The sequence below is a fragment of the Parasteatoda tepidariorum genome, chromosome 7, assembly GCF_043381705.1.
Source record: "Parasteatoda tepidariorum isolate YZ-2023 chromosome 7, CAS_Ptep_4.0, whole genome shotgun sequence".
NCBI classification, from domain to species: Eukaryota; Metazoa; Arthropoda; class Arachnida; order Araneae; family Theridiidae; genus Parasteatoda; species Parasteatoda tepidariorum.
The window spans coordinates 74276538-74294426 of NC_092210.1; the positions used below are offsets into that span (position 1 = coordinate 74276538).

General features: G+C 29.4%; 1 protein-coding gene across 5 annotated transcripts in view; it reads left to right on the forward strand.

The window, feature by feature from the left end:
* Positions 1-17889, forward strand: part of LOC107443943 (BAR/IMD domain-containing adapter protein 2) — a 239498-nt gene that overhangs the window by 127975 nt on the left and 93634 nt on the right. For 3 of the 5 annotated variants that reach the window (XM_071183633.1, XM_043039366.2, XM_071183634.1), the window contains exon 3: positions 1846-1938. In XM_071183633.1, the coding sequence (XP_071039734.1) occupies positions 1846-1938 (93 nt within the window). Of the gene's footprint in view, positions 1-1845; positions 1939-9346; positions 9446-17889 lie in introns of those variants that run through there. The other 2 variants (XM_043039373.2, XM_071183635.1) reach the window with 1 other exon arrangement.

Sequence of the window (17889 nt, forward strand, 5' to 3'; positions counted from 1 at the left end):
ATCTACAAAACTCTTGTCCGGCCAGTCTTGACATACGCCTCTGAAGCTTGAACAATGACAAAACTGGAGGAAAATTGTATCGCAATATTTGAGAGAAAGATTTTGTGGGGTATAACTGGTGGTGTAAATGAAAACAATAACTGGAGAAGGAGATTTAACTTTGAACTGTGCAAGATATTATTAAATAACCTGATATTATTAAATACATAAAAATAAATAGAATGAATTGGATTGCCCACGTGATTCGAATGGGTGACGACAACACAATAAAAAAAATACTGCTTTTTAGACTCACTGGAAAAAGAAAGCGGGGAAGGCCGCGGTTGAGATGGGCTGACTACAGTGGAGTTTGATTTTCTCGCAATTAATGAAAAGAATTGGAGATGAAAGATAAATCGGAAGTCGTCAAGGACAAATCTTCAGCGGAAGGCATTGGCTCACATTGGGCTGTCTGGCCAACTATGATTTTTATATATATATATATATATACATATNTAGATAGATAGATAGATAGATAGATAGATAGATAGATAGATAGATAGATAGATGAATAGATAAATATACTCATCATCATTCACAGTCTATATAAACCAACCTATTCTCAATTTTTCGATTTCTGCACCGGGACAGAAACTGTTGCATTTCCGAAACCCTACGGGATGTAGAACATTAAAATGGAACTAAATTGCATTGCAAATCAGTTAAAGCAGAGGGCAAACATGGGATTAATGTAATAATTAGAGGTGACTAATAAATTGATTGTCTCAGTATATTATGGCCTTATCAAGTAATTCGAGAATACTAATTAAATATTGCATGATATTATTGACGTTTACCTTTCATAACAAGTTTGAAAGCAGACATAGCGATCTCAATAGGAAAATCAATCAATAAATTGCTCTTAATGATTAAAAGGGATCGAACTGATAATACTTTCATAAGTTTTTGGGATATTTCCTTCATGAGTTATTGTAATTAGTTTCAAACAAGGATTTTAACGTTTTTTAAAAACTGCTCATTTGCTACCTTGTTTCAATTCTCTTTTTTCCCTTACAGAAAAAAACCTTCGTATTTTAAACTTACATTCCTAACTTAACTGATATCCTTTAGAGTGAGAAATATACTTCAATTTCTATCACATTTACCACAAAAAAAGTCAAATGTTTTCCCATTTACTTTAACTTAGACTATTAAGGGAAAAATCGTAAAACGAAAAATACCTAGCTTCATTAAACTATAACACGTTTAATCACATTCTTCTCTATATCTTAAATATTTCATTTGACTAATATATTTTAATACAAGATGATATAAATACACTTTTACAACCCTTGTTTAGATTGGGTAAAATTATAAAGATAAAGAGTTATCACTTATTAGATTGGGTAAAATTATAGAGATAAAGAGATATCACTTGTTAGATTGGGTAAAATTATAGAGATATCACTTATTAGATTGGGTAAACTTATAGAGATATCACTTGTTAGATTGGGTAAAATTATAGAGATAAAGATATATCACTTGTTAGATTGTGTAAAATTATAGAGATAAAGAGTTATCACTTGTTAGCTTGGGTAAAATTATGGAGATAAAAGTTTTAGTACAAAAATTGTAAATTTAAATTTCCTTTATTTATTGATTTTGATCATGCCAGATTCCGTGCGGAGTGTGAAAAACATGAGAATAAAAAAAAATCTAAAAAAAGGGGTAAAGAATAAAGAAAGCAAAAAAATAAATAACAAAAATAGTTTCACTTTTTCTTGTTGCCAAGTGCAATTTAAATGATAGATTACTTATGCTTATATCCGTATAATGTATGGTTATCTAACACTTATTCTTTTCTAGGTGCAGTAGCATGTTCTAAAACGTACTTAGAAAGTATAACAAAGTTAGCCAGACATGCGCATCAAGGCACATGGGGAGGATCTACTGATATTGGTAAGATGAAATTTTTTTTATCTAACTGTAACTTGAATTCTTTCAATATCAAAAAACGGAATTTCCATTTAAATAGAAATTTGAAACTTAGCATTTGTACAAGCCTTCAGGTTTTATAAACCTTATAATTAAAATATGTTAATGCAAAGTAAAATGGCAGATTGAATTAATTTAGAACAATATATTTGTACTAGAAAAATATTTAGTAAGATAAATTTATTTGTTTAAAATATTTTTCTGTGATCAGTATTAACTTAGAATGAGTAATTATTTAGAATAAAACTAGTAAGCCTCTTCGAAAAAATTTTAATTCTTTGTTGCAAAATTTCGTCATACATTTTCTTCACAAAATGCCAATTCACTGCAAAATGACTGCAACAAAAAAAACATGATTTTTTTCTAAAATTATGTTTATCTAAGACTTGTGAGGACAAATTGGCATTTGGTTATCAAAGCAATATCAATTTTAATAGCGTCTTGAATCTAACCATATCGCAAAATTAAAATTAGATAATTTAAAGTCATAGTTCCTTTATACCACACCATCAGTGTCTACATCTTATTCTGGTTTATCCCTCTTACATAATAAAATTTTTATAATACGAAAAATATCTCCAGTTTCCTTAACAGTAAAAACCTAAACCAAGATACCACAAATGGCAGCAAAATAACACGAGTTTAGGTATCAATTTCTTTATTAAAATATGAAATAGTAGTCCATTTAAAATATATGTATAACGCATATTTTTATCAATAATCTAATCTCTTTACACCATTGGTAAAAAGTATCAATAGTTTAAATGTTTAAACTTTATGGAGCATTTAAAATAAATCAATGATTGGCGATAAACACTTTTGAAAATTATCGCCAAGGTTAAATGAACTTGATCTCACAATCATTATTCTTCTACAAGTCCATGCATATTTCTCATTGCACGCAAACAGCATATGCATAAAAGCATCTCATTTAAAGTGCATTTATTTCAACTCCTTCATTCAAAATACTTAAGATATATTGGGTCGACAACAGAGAAATGGGAGATTAGTGAACAATAGTGAGAGCGTTGAAATATAAAATGAATTTATTACTGGAGAGACGCCCAAATGTAATTACTAGACTCTAGCCTGAAGAATTGAATTTACTTATCGGTTTATCATTAAACATTCAGCCAGATTCAATTGAGTTCGACGAAAGCTATGAAAATATTTTAGGATCTGCATTGAATTTTCATTTTCTGAAACATTGTTTGGGCTGTTGGCAAGTTCAAACTTAACTTATGATGATTACTTTTGTTGAATTATTTTAAGGAATAGTCCGGTAATGAGACGAAGCATTTGATTTAAGATTTTAATAACACTCAATGCCAACTGTAACATCAAGTATCCACATTTTTTGAACTAATAATGTATTATTCTGAAAGCAGATTTAATAATAGTGGTAATTTATATAAATTCCAAATGTGCAATGTACAAAAAAGTGAAACGGACACGCCCAGAATAACTTTTGATCTAGTGGTGGGATGTTAACGTCTAAGCGTTTTTTAACGTCTTTTAACGTTTAACGTAACGTTCTAAGACTCAATTTTAATGATTCCACAGCCAAACCTTTAACGCACTAATTAATTAGTGCAGACGATTTGATTATTATTCTGAAAGCAGATTTAATAATAGTGGTAATTTATATAAATTCCAAATGTGCAATGTACAAAGAAATGGAACGACGCGCCCAGAATAACTTTTGATCTAGTGGTGGGATTTTAACGTACTAAGACTCAATTTTAATGATTCCACAGCCAAACCTTTAACGCACTAATTAATTAGTGCAGACGATTTGATTATTATTCTGAAAGCAGATTTAATAATAGTGGTCATTTATATAAATTCCAAATGTGCAGTGTACAAAAAAAGGAACGACACGCCCAGAATAACTTTTGATCTAGTGGTGGGATTTTAACGTACTAAAACTCAATTTTAATGATTCCACAGCCAAACCTTTAACGCACTAATTAATTAGTGCAGACGATATTTTAAGTTAAAAAACCATACACAAAAATATAATTAATCTGAATAAACATGCAGTTTCTTCAAAACTTTTTTTGTAATAAAATATGGGAAAAGGGACGTAGCTGCATTCTGGAAAATATAGTTTCAATAGTTCAGTCAAAGGAACGAACTAAAGTTTGGGCACCTTAATCTAAATTAAACTTTTTGCGTATTTCGCCATATCTTGAAAACTTTTTAAGCAAATCAGAATGCTCGCCATAATAAAATTGGTTTTATTCAAAGAATAATTCCATTTAAATAAATTTTTTAATGAATATTATTTTTCATTATTTTATTTATTGAAATTTTAATTTGTAGATTATACAATTTTTTCATCATTTTAAAGAATGAAATTTTAAGTGGTAAAAAAATAAATTTGAGCGAAATTAGTTAAATAGTTCTTTTGCGAAATGTAAATATAGGTTTTATAACGAGCAAAATAAAAATGAACCATCCTAAATAACTTTTGGTCTTATGATCAGATTTTCACGTTCTAGAACTCAATCTTAATAGTCCGAGGGGGTGACCTCAAATATGCTAGTTTATTAAAGCAGACTATATTTTAAGTTACAAAATCAGAGGTAGAAGCGTATTGAACTCCTAATATTAATTTTACTATTTGAATGAATTTAAAATTTCTACACACATTTATAAAATTCGTTTATACTAAGTTAATTCCATGCAAAATGTAACTTTTAGTAAACAGCGATTATTTTTAATTATATTTAACTATAGTCAAAAAAATCCTTTGCATTTTAAGGTATTTAATTTTTTACATAATTTTAAGGAATGCAATTTAAAACTGCAAAGCACAAAATTTAAGCGAAAACGGTCCTATAGTGCTTAAGAAATCAAATTTTAAAAATAAAAATTTTTCAATATAGTTTTTAAAATACCATCTATTCTGATTAATTAGCATATTTGAGGTCAACCTTTCGAACCATATATATGTCCTAGAACATGAAGATTCGATCAATAGATCAAAAGTTATTCATGGTGATTTGTTTATTTTTCTTAGCATGGTATAAACATGGCACCATGAGGTGATCTTTTCTTTTCTGTCATGCAGTATAATATTTTTGGTATAAATATAACCATCATTCAAGTTGTATCAAAATAAATAGTATATTAAAATTCCGCTCTTCCAAATCTATCTAAAAAGTGATGTGAGATATTAAGATTTTATGTTAGACATGTGCCACTTCCTCGTAAAGATAAATAAAAAAAATGAAAAACACCACTTGAAAAAATACTAAGTAAAAAAATTTTTTTCTCTGTCTAGAGAATGCCAAATATCTTTTTTTGTATCCTCTATATCGCAAAATGACTACACCTAGCAGAGTTTAAAAATAAAATATGTATAAAAGTGATAAGACACGTGAAATGCCATGTTTCCAAACTTGGTTTAAAATATGACATTCTTGATTCCATAAAATTCAAGTTAGATGACGTATATTAGCTTCTTAAAATGGAAAGAATTAATAAACAAGACTGAATTTTATCAAATTAGTGAAGTGTTTGTTGTCCTATATTTGTTTATTTTTCTAAATACGGTTTTGATGGGAAAAATATTAGTGTATAAACCTGCAAATGATTCTATTATTTTATTTTCAGGACTACTTATTGCCATACATGTGAGAATATATTACATATTCTCACTGTACTATTTGGTAATCAGTTTAAATTAATAAAGAAACTCACAAAAATTTGTTTTGTATAATTTTAGGTATAATTTTTAACGTAATTTCACAATAACCACATAGTTAAAACAGAACGCCTAATTTATATTTTCGAATATGTGTTTCTTTTTTGAAACATTTTTGCAATACAATTTTGGAATTATAACAAATATGGTAAATGAATTGATCAACTAAGGATACTAATTAATCACTGCAAATAAAAGCGTTTCAATGCAGTATGTCAAGCACAAAAATATTGTCCCCGAATTATGAAAACAGATTTAAAAGTATGCATACATTTTATTACTTTTCGAAAGAGTTTTGAAACTGAAATGAGGCATTTTCTAAATGATTTGAATGCATAGTTAAATTTTAATCCACTGAATGAGTGGTACTTGGACATTGAAAGTAGAAAATGGTTGATAATGTCATATTCTATCTTCTACATATGTTTCGTTGATAAAAAAAATACTTAAAATAAATTATAAATAAATATAAATAAAATATATGTAATTCAAAATAATTTTTTGTATCAATTGTATTGTTAGTGCTTTAAATTTAAATTATTGAATTGATTACTTTCGTCTTAGGTAATACAAAATAAGAAAAATAAACTTAAATATTGTTATTTCTTTCAAACTTTTGTTAGAAGTAAATTAAATATAACGTAATGTTTTTCTATTCTTTATAACTTAAATAGAGCTAATTGACACAATTACATAAGATTATTTTATCATATTTGATAAAATCAGGCAACTTGATTTGTGGCCAGTAACTTAAAAGATTGTTCAGTGTTTTTTATTGAAATTTATTAAAAAAATAATTTTTTTGACTTTGTTGATAAGATTTTATTGAAAGAAAATTATGAAACTAAAATGGGACATTTTGTGTTATATGTCTAGTAAAATATGAAGTACAAAACTTTCAGAAAAGAAACTGCTGAATCCCTCCCTTTATTTAAGTTTTATCAAGATTAAATACTTAAATAACTTTGGAATGAAGCACAAGCTCCGAAATCTTTTTCAGTCCAGAAGCGATAATACTTAAATTAGTCATAATTTACACTTTAAACTTCATTAAGCATTGATTGCTGAACATTGTGTCAAGTTTTTATGGAATATCAAAACTTAATTAACCATGGTTGATGTCTTCTCAATCACCCATAAATGAGAACCCGAACCCATAAGCTCGTGCCTTCAAGGCGAGACGGTCTTAATATTTAAAGCATATGCCATAAATTGACTTAGAAGAGGATAAGGAGCATTCATCCTTAAAAATAGTCAGCTGCTTATGCTCACGCTTGTATAGCGTTGAGAGGATAACTATACTTGAATGCAGCTGGCTTTGAGGCTTAAAGTACCTGATGACTTTTAAAAATTGTCTCACGGGGCAACTTTTAAGGAAACGTGGCATTCCCACAGGTGAAATCTAGCCAAAACTTTCCACAAAAGCTACTCTTTAAATGGAGAGATTTAAAGTGCCATAAACAACAACGGCCACAATAAATTGCGGGTGGGAAAAAGAGGTTTCCATTTTCTCTTAAACTTTCGGGAAAAGTTTCTATGCATGAGATTCAGGTCTGAGTTGAATGTAAATATGGCTTCTGTTTTTGAATAAAGAAGGATTCAAAATGACAGCCAAAGATGTGAGTGGAACATTCCATCAGGAATTCAACGAATGCTTCCGAGTGTTCTGTTAGTAATGTTTACCTCAAATGCTTATCTCAGCTGTTTTACTTTGGAAATACCAATTTTAGTTGGCAGCCTTTTTGGAGATATTTTGAAAGCGAAATATTTACGACAAGTATTGAATGTTTGAATTTTATTTTTACAAGATTAGAATTTTTGCAATCTACATTGAAACTTTAAGTATTTCATTATCTAATAACGGCTATTTTATAAAAAAAAAAAGTAATATTTAAATAATCGTTCAAAAGATAAGCCATAACGTGGGGAAAATTTCTGCAACTTTAATAAAATTTTATGTTAAGCCATGTTTTAGGAAAGCTAAGCAGTATTATCCTGCAATAAATTTAAAAAAAGCAAAATAACATCATTCAACTTAACACACATTAAGGCTGTTCACAACACTAAGGTTGGAACAAATTTAAATAGTATTATGGTGGAAATTTATAACAGGGCAGGAGAGATGTTTTTTTTCCCTAAGTAGCTACATGAATATCATTGCATAAATTTTTATTAACTGATAAATTACACCTTCAATTGGTACTTGCAATTCGAGAAGAAGAATACGTGATTAGGCCTAACTATAGAATTTAAATCACATTGTTCGGCCTAATCACGTGATTGTGTTTAGCGGATCAACGTTACAGCAATTAGGCTACGCTTATTATCACGTTGAATCAATTCTCGAATCAGATTTATTAGGATACCTGTAGGCAACGTCACGTGTTTGAGTGTATAGTACCTGATTGACTTCTAAATCGTGACATAAAGGAAAGCCACGATTTACCTACAATGGCGTCACCTGCAGGTATCCAATTCAAAGGATAAATATTATATAATACTAAAATGAAGAGTTTTTATGCGTGTGTCTTTGCAGAACAGTTTGTTCAATCATCCTGAAATTTGGCCATCGGCTGCGAGGGCTGATTTTAGCTCTCGCTCCTAAAATTCGGTCGATCAGATAGATCAATTAGATTGCTTCGGGAAGACATGTGCGACATGGATTTTCACGATTCACTAAGCGATTAGCCACTGTTTTAAATTAAACTATAGACGATTCTATTTTATTTTTAAACTATTTTATAGGTAATGTCATTGATTTTTGCTAGCGCATAACTCTCATGATTTAAAAAAAATTAGTATATTATCTCGTTTTTTATTATTTATTATTAATTATATCAAATAAGCTGAATGATAAATGTAAACGCAGAAACATGAGTTGGACTACTTCACTAAATTAGTATTTCTAACGTTATCGGATATCACGTGCTTATTTTGTTGATAGTTATAATTTCAAAATGTTTTTTTTTCTGAAATTAAAAACATTAAAATCAACTATAATTATAATAAAAAAATAAGTTATATACCGAAAAGAACGAAAGATTATGGGAGAAATGGCATTAATTCTTTTAAGAGAAACGTAAAAAATTGCCAACCTATAATTGAAGCCGATAATGCTTAATTAATTTGGTAATATATGCTAAACGAATTAAAAAAATTTGCTATGTTCTAAAAAGTAAAATTAATGGAGAAATGATAGTTTAAGAGAAACTTAAAAAATGGCCATACTATTATTAACGCCAATAAAGCTTAATGCAATTTGATATTGAGATTTCAAAATTGATATTGTAGATCAACAAATTAAAATTGGTGTTTTTGATAAAGGAAAAGCTTTTAATTTTAAAGTTATTTTTTCTGTAATTGAGAAACTAATTTATGTAGTAAAATTTTCAAAAATTTGGTTTTTTCTCAATTGTTTAGAATTAATAAAATCTGTAATAATGTTTTAAGTTTTCAAGATGCAACCAATATTTTTTTAAAAAATTTGGAAAATAATGGTTTTTCTCTTAATTATTTTTAATTTTAATTTTAAGAAAATGATTAAGAATTATTAGGCTTTTTTCATTGATTAAAATTCCATTTTTGTTCAATTCTTCTCTGTCACGTTTTGTTTTGTTTTATGACGTCACTACTTTCTTTACTGCAGTCCTTTTTTAAGCCCGCACTTTTGAGGGACTTGTTTTCATTTTTCAGTCTATTGTATTTATGTTTTGCAGTCGTTTGTGAATTTTTCGGTAATTTGGATTCTTGTTATTCAAAGTAAGTTTCTTTTCTTATTTTCCTTCTATAATTGTCTTGTTTTATACTAATGAATGTAGCTTTTGTATCTAAAACGTATTTTATTTTGTATTTGACTAGTAAGTTTTCTTTCTTACTTTCCTTCCATATTTATCTTGTTTTTTTTCTTTTACTGTTTTATTCTTGTGTAATTTAAGCTACATTGTATTACATATTTCACTATTTATTCTTGTATTTTTGTGTTCTTTTTCTGGACCGGGGCAAAACTTTTGGGGTACAGAGAAAACATTTTTGACTTTTGTCTTAGCTTTCTCGATCGAAAGAGTTTTGGATTTTTGTGACAATTCAGGGCTGGTACCCTCTGATGACGTCAGCCTTGATTGTCCTATTTTTTCATTTTTTCAATTTTTACTAATTTTTCTTCGTCTTATGTGTTAATGAAATTTGATAATAGGCACTGGGTACTATTGGTGTTATAGTAATTGGTGTTGTTTTAATAGGTTATGCAATTTTAATAGTCACAAATTGTAGACAACGCAATTTAGAAAAAAAAGCAATTTGCATATTTTTTGTAACTTTAATACTTAGGAAAATATTCGAGAATCAAAAGAGGAAAGGAAAAATATTGGTGATTTTTTCAAGATGGCAAGAACGTGGTAGTTAAAAGAATTGGAAAACTAGGATTTTTCATAAATTCAAAACTACCCAAATTTTTGTAACCATTCATGATAATTTGACTGTATTATACTGCTATATTAACATATTTGTTACAAAAATTACTTTACAGGTTCTAAAATTATTTTTGCGCACTTATTTAGCAGATGAATAAAGAGAAAAAAAATTATTTTTATTCAATTTATTCTTTGCTGGAATTACTTTTAAACAAGTAAACGAAAAAATCTCTTAGAGTTAATTTTTGAAACTAAATGAATTATCTTCCAGTCTTTTTTAAGATTATTAAACACGAATGAGAGAATCTTAAAATTACTGGAAAATAATTAAAATTAGCTTTCAAAAATTTTTTATTACAGCTCGATCTCTTTATTGCAAAAACAAGAAGGGGGAAATAAAATTTAAATAATAGAATAATAGAAACTTCAGGCATTTTTCAATCTTGCAGAGCAGGAGAAAACATACTTTTATTTTTAAGAGAAACTTATTTTTTAAAGAGCAAAAAATTTTTAAAATTCCCATTAGTTCGATTTAACTTTTTAAAGTTGTTCTAACACAATTTTTTTCTCCGAAGGAAATAAAAATTATACACAATGCAGCAGCCTCAAACTATCGAACACACTGCCAAATAACATAAATATTCGAAAAAAGAAATTAAAAATTTCTATTTACAAAACCAAGCAATTACAAAAGGAAACAGATAAAAAGCAATTAATGCATTAAGGCAACTTTTAGGAATAAAATTTGCAAAATCGCTTAAATATAGGGTAAAGAAAGAATTCCGTGAAAATCGTAATGTGACAAATTCTTGTAAAATGGAATTAAAAAAATTTACATTAGGAATATAAATACCAATTGAAAAAGGCAATTTGAAATTGAAAAATATTTGAAAAAAGCAAAACCAGAAACAAAGATAACAAAGAGTAGTTCAAAGACCATCATGACATACACCTGCAGGTTTCATCAGACAATTAAACTGGTTTAGATGCTTTTCATCATGCCTTTCTCTCAATTTTTCGGCAGTCTTCGATAAAGTAATTCTTTCTTCTTTGCTTACATATTGATTTGAACCCGCTCCCTACTACGTATATTGAATATATTTTTTTAACTTCATTGGTGATAAAGCTCTAAAAAATTTGCCTCAAGACCAGACATTGCGCAACACCCTGTTGTAAATATACAAATGATCATCGATTATTTTTCATGAAATTGAATGCTGAATAAATCTATTATGTAATATTTTTGGGGAATTATCTTAAAGATGGGAAGAGTAAAGAAAGAGATACGGTAAGGACCCACTGAGCAATGCAAAATATAATCAATAAGAAAGACACAACAAAAAGAAATTTATTAAATAACTTAAAAGCTAGTCCCAGACTGATTTCCCCTCCTTTTTTTTAAAAAAAAAAAGGTCATTTGTATAGCATCGAGGTTCCGTTTTGAAACGCAACGTTTTTGTTTTTAGAGATATTTTGTGTTGTTCTTAAAAACAAGAAAGAAAAAGAAAAGAAATTAATATAAAAACGACTAATTTAAAGAGTTTGCTATTGCAGTTAATCACAGAATCGAAATGGTATGCTAATTTGGAATTCTTGCCAAAAGAAATGCGCTCACACTCAGATCGCTTTCACTTTCACAAAATATGATAAAAATTAATTTTTCCACTTAACCAACTAGTGCAGGTAGATTAATATCATGATTTGAATGTGATCTATAACATAATTTCCTGAGACAACTGAAACTGAACACAGTTAAACTTTATTCTAATGAGTTGAACTTTTAAATAATACTCTTAATCTAGTAATGTAAAGCCCTCGAAGAAAGCAACAACAGACACATTAAGGAATTATATTAACTTTTTTAACTGTGTCAGTGTATGTTTTTCAGTTTTTTGTATGATTACACAAAGTTGATTGATACCAATTGTTTCATTTACTTACAGCAAAAAATTGGTACTCAGATAGTGGAAAATGAGAGTAGAAGATAATTTTATATGAAGATTTTTAATTTGTAGGATTAGTCCTAGTATTAATAGCGAAATCACGATAACGAAAATTTTGTTGTTGTTGTTTCTAATGCTACTTTGCAATACCAGCAAGCCTGTGTGCTGAAATAAAACTAATTTAAGGCAGAGGGTGCGTTTCCTGTTTTCTGTGGTGCAATCTATGGTTAAGAATACGATTTATGCTACACACACGCCACTGCCTGTATATAGATACGCCATAGCCTGTATATAAATATACCCATTGTTATATTATAAGCCCATTCATTTATCCACAGATCGTAATTTTGACCTGAACCAGAGAATGATCAAAGTTCAATTTAGTACCCCCAGAGTTATGATTTGTTACGGAAAAATGGGTGACTTGGTGACTCGAATATTTTAACGTGCACCAGTCACCATTTACTTCGGCCGGTAGGGATCAAACTCATGACCTCTTCGACATGGGTCCAACGAACTACCAACCTGGCTATCCCAGCCTACGAGAAAAGATACATAGTTTCATTTAATTACATGCTCTAAATACGGTAATCATTTTAATTATTTTAAGGAAAAATGGCACAATAGCATAAAAAAAGAAATCCGCTCCTCAGAAAATTCGGTGTCACAAGAAGTTTTCTTGTACTAGCATAAAAATGTGTAAGTACACTGAATTTTACAGTCTTTTATTGCTGCCAATATGTTTTGAAAGTTAAATGATAAAAAAAATGGAAAATAACTGGTAGTACAGTATTTCTAACAGAAACTGGTGCTATTTCTGAAAACGACTATGAACCGATAGAACGACTCCCCATCAGATCGTTTGCTAAAAAAAAAGAAAAAAATTAAAATAATTCTTGAAATTTGGAACGGAATGTATTAATCTAGTAATTGAACAATATTGGTTTTTTCGAAACAGTGTTTTTGAAGCAGTACTATTTTATTACAGAGCAATGCACCTCTGCCTACACCTAATTGAAATAAATCTATGAAGCTAAAATCAGTAGAACAATATTCTTGAAGGTTTAAATAAATTATGTAAGAATACAATTTCGCCTTCTTTAAATTGATCTCTTATAATAATAATTGTCGATGCAATAGAAAGGCGGAATTACTTAATTTAATTTTTAGGAAGAATTTCCTGCTTCGCAAATAAATAAAAAGCAATTGAGGCAATGGAAATACATAGGCTGTATTTCCTCTATACATAGCAGCTGCGAAAACTCCTATTTGAACTGGGTGTTATCTAATTTGACTTTCTGGAAATTACTTCTTCTCGCAGTTAGATGATTATTGCTGTAATTAATGGAAGGAGTGTTAATTTCAGCTCCATGAAGAATTTTAAATAAAGATAAGAAAGTGAAGGAAATAATTTTCGTTTTGGAATGCATAACGAAGATAATTCTATCCGGCATTCCAAAAGCTCATCAGATGAAAGTTATCTTCTTAGATTTGTTTCTTGTTTATATAGTCTCATTTTATTTTTTGTTATTTATCGTAGTTGTTATTCTTAAAGAAACTTCATTTATTTAAGGTTTAAAAAAAGCATGTGGAACTGTATTTGATAAATCAAAATATTTTGATAATTAAAATTGATTCGTTACTTTTAAGATTTATGATTAGATTTTTAGCTAACTTTGCTAATGATACATTTTTACTTTAAATGTACACTATGACACAAAACGTCAATGAATTTAAAATATGCTTTAATTTCTAGGATCAATATTAATTTCACATCATGATTTAAATTTTTTTTTTAAAAATTGTAGTTTTAAAGTTCTTGGGAAAGGAAAATTTTACATCAATGTTTAATAAATCCGCTTTTATATTTTTTCTTTTCCATTAATGTAATGTAAGTTCAACTTTTAAATTTTCTAAAAACATTTCCAGTTAAATAACTTTGAAATAAACGATTTTATTCTGATTTCTTTTTATTAACATATAAATAAATAAAAAATCTGCGATCAAAATGAGTTATTCTTCGGGAAAATATGTAATATCTGTAAAACTCCGTAAAATCTATTTTAAATCTGAGTCCCCCCCCCCCCCCCGTTTGCTCCGCTCACTAATCGTCGAGGTACACAGTTGAAATTTTTTCTGGGAAAATGGTTAAAAAACAATTTATTTAATTGTTATTTTACAATATTCAAACAAAACAGTCAAACATAATTAAGATGGTATACAAATTGTTAACCGTGAGAAAAACCATTTATCAACTACTTTCACTTTATACTGTTAAACAACCAGAATTTTATCACATCAACTAGGCCCACCTAAGGAAGCCACTTAGTTCCTTGTAGTAGGGTACATATTATATTATTATTTTTTCTAAATGCTGCTTTCCCTAAATATCGTCTGTATAACAAAAGCCATTAAACGAATAATTAAATACTCGTATTAAGGAAAATATTTCTTATAATTAGCAAATATAAGAAGTTTCGTATAATATCTAACATTATGCGAAACATAATTCAAACTAAAAAGTAAATAAAAATCATTTAAAATAGTAAGTATTCATTTATAATAAATTAAAGTTAGATAAAATTTTAAAAAAATCAAATCTAAATATTCTTTCATATGTTACAACTAATAATCATTTTATTTCATTCCATTTACTACGCAACAGATTATATAATCAACTAGACTCAAACTTTTTTTACCAAACTGTTTTTGTAACTCATTTATTGCGCAGAATCAACTATTTTATGTGCTTCTAATTTCGTTTTTATGTGCAGTGTTTGGCAGCAAATTACATGAAAGAAATCATATCTCGAATAAAAGTAATGGAATAAAATGGGAAAATCGATAAGATGTTCGATAAATATATTTTTTTCCGGCTTTTCTAAAAAGAAATTAAACTTTTGGCTTTGCAATTTTATTTAATTGAAAGAAACACAAAATAAGTTCGAAACTGATTTAACAATCAACTACATTCAAACTTCTTTAACCAAACCGTTTTTGTAACTCATTTATTGCACAGTATCAACTATTTTTCGTTTTTATGTGCTCTGTTTGACAGCAAATTACACGAAAAAATTCATATTACGGTTAAGAGTAATAGAATTTAGATATGAAATGGGAAAATCGATAAGGAGTTAGATAAATCTATATTTTTTCATGCTTTTCTAGAAAGAATATAAACCATTGCCTTCACAATTTTATTTAATTGAAAGAGAAAAAAAAATCGGAACGAGAGAAGGTTCTAAAAAGAATTGAGTGAGAACTTTATTGTATCAAATATTTGTTTTATTATCTAGATTTATTTTCAGAGAAGTTTTATATTAGGTTTTTATTCTTTTGAAAAATACTTTGATTTATCAAATTTTGGGAAAGTTATAAACTTTTTGAGCGCATTTATATTTCCAATTTTATTGCACTGAAATAATGAGTTGCAGTTTCATGTTTGTTTCAGTATTATGATCATCAACGCTAAGATGAAAATGCAGAATTGAAAAATAATACCGTAAAATTTCATTTTGCATTTCTTTTTCTATGTTTTGGCAGTGATGGTGGGTCTTGCTTATGTTACTGAAACAGCTGAAAGCCTTCAATAATTTTCATCTATGCCCATTACATTGTTTCCCGACAATAGTTATCACAGAGGCTGGGATAGCCTGGTCGGTAGGGCGCTGGGTCCATGTCCAAGAGTGCGTGGGTTCGATCCCAGCTGGCCGAAAACTCCTCGTGTAATAAATGGTGACTGATGCACGTTAAATCTGTCGAGTCGCAAAGTCCTCCATGTTCCCATAACAAATCAATACTCTGGGGATACTAGCTACTCGCCTTTATAAGTTCTCATTTTTGCTCGTGACGTAATCTTTATGCTCTTTACGTTAATATCCTGACATTTCCCTTGGACGTTTTTTTGGCCCCATTTATTCAGGACAATTTTTTTTTAATTCAATTAATCAGATTTGTTTTATTCTATTTCTCGTATATGTGTCTGTCATTAGGGATTCTGTCTTAGTCTATATCTATTCATTCATTAATTCACTATTCATTATTTTTATTTTTGAAAATTCTGTTGTTTACTAGCACAATTTATTCTATTTTAATGTTCTTTTTTATTTAGATAAGCATTTGAGTTACACTACTTTTTTTTCATTATAAGTGTCTGATGACATTTATTACTGAATAAAATTTGTTTTTTCGAAATTTAGAAAAAAAGTTTTAGACATAGTTTTTTTTTATATGCGATGTTCTCCTTTGCTTTAATTATCCAATCTGTTTTTACTAATACTTTCATATTGAAAAGTCAATTGAAAGACCACAAAAGTCTTCTAGAAAATTTTTTTTATTGCTTCAGATTTACAATTAGAGATAAAAAAAAAGAACATCCTGAATAATTTCTGACCAAATTATCGGATTATATCGTAACAGAACTCAATGATTCAAGTGCCTAACTTTAAATATGCTAATTAGAGCAGACGATAATTAGAGCAGATCCATAAAAGTTAAAGTTCTTGGATTTTGTGACGCATCGGAGAAAGCCTATGTCAGTTTAGTTTACTTACGAACTAGTGACAACCTGGGGAATTCAATGACAAGATTAGCGGTAGCTAGAACTAAAGTAGTGACGTTGAAGCTGATTTCCTCGACTGGAGCTATGTGGATTATTACTTTTAGCTCGTACAATACAACAGGTTTTGGAATCGTTTTCCTTGAAATCATCAGTCATTCACTGTTGGACAGATTCCAAAATTATCTTAGCTTGGATAAATAGTGATCCTAGTCGATGGAAAACGTTTGTCGCCAATAGGGTCAGCGAGATCCAAGATATAATTCCCCAAGCACAATGGCATCACATTAAAGGTAAACAGAATCCCTGCAGATTGTGCTACCAATCCGATTGACTTGAACTACCATCATCTGTGGTGGACAGATTTATCCAATATCGACACAAGTTCTTCAGTTAATGATTTGACTGAGGAAACACTAAGTGAAGTAAAACCGGTGAAAATTCATCACGTTATCCAACCAGAGAACACAAACATCTTTCCGTTTGCCAAATACTCAAGTTTGTCCAAACTGAAGAGAGTATTAGCCTACTGCAAACGTTTTGCTTCCAATGCTCACCCTGGTAGTTCGAGAAAATATGGCTTTTTAACAGCTCAGAAAATAGAATCAGTCTTGATTCACCTCATTCGCCAGGCGCAGAAAGATGCATTTCAAGATGAAAATTGCAACCTTGATTAAACATACAAATCTTAGTTGCAGATCAAAAATAGCTCCTCTAAATCCCTTCTTAGACGAGAAAGGAATTCTTCGAGTAGGAAGCAGACTACGTCACAGAAAGCTATTAGAGACTGAAAAGCATCCGATTTTACTTCCCAAGCACCATAAGTTAACAGATTTGATACTGTCTGATGTTCATCTCGGGTACTTGCATGCTGGTCCCCAACTGATGCTTTCAGTGCTGATTCGAAAGTACTGGATCATTGCAGCTCGGGATGTTGCAACGCATCACGTTCAAAAATGCGTCATTTGTTGCCAAAATAAAGCTCAAACCATGGAACAATTTATGGGAGATCTACCTAGAGATCGAGCTTTACCATGCAAGGCCTTTCTAAAATGTGGCGTGGACTATGCCGGTCCATTTTCCCTAAAAGCTTCCAGAGGAAGAGGTAGATCCACCTATAAGGGGTATATCGCACTCTTCGAGTGTTTTGTAAGAAAAGCTATTCACCTGGAGCTAGTGGGTGATATGACTTCAGAGGCATTCATTGCTGCTCTCAGCGATTCATCAGTAGAAGAGGGCAGTGTACTGATCTCTATAGTGACTGTGGTACTAATTTTGTAGGTGCTTCCAAAA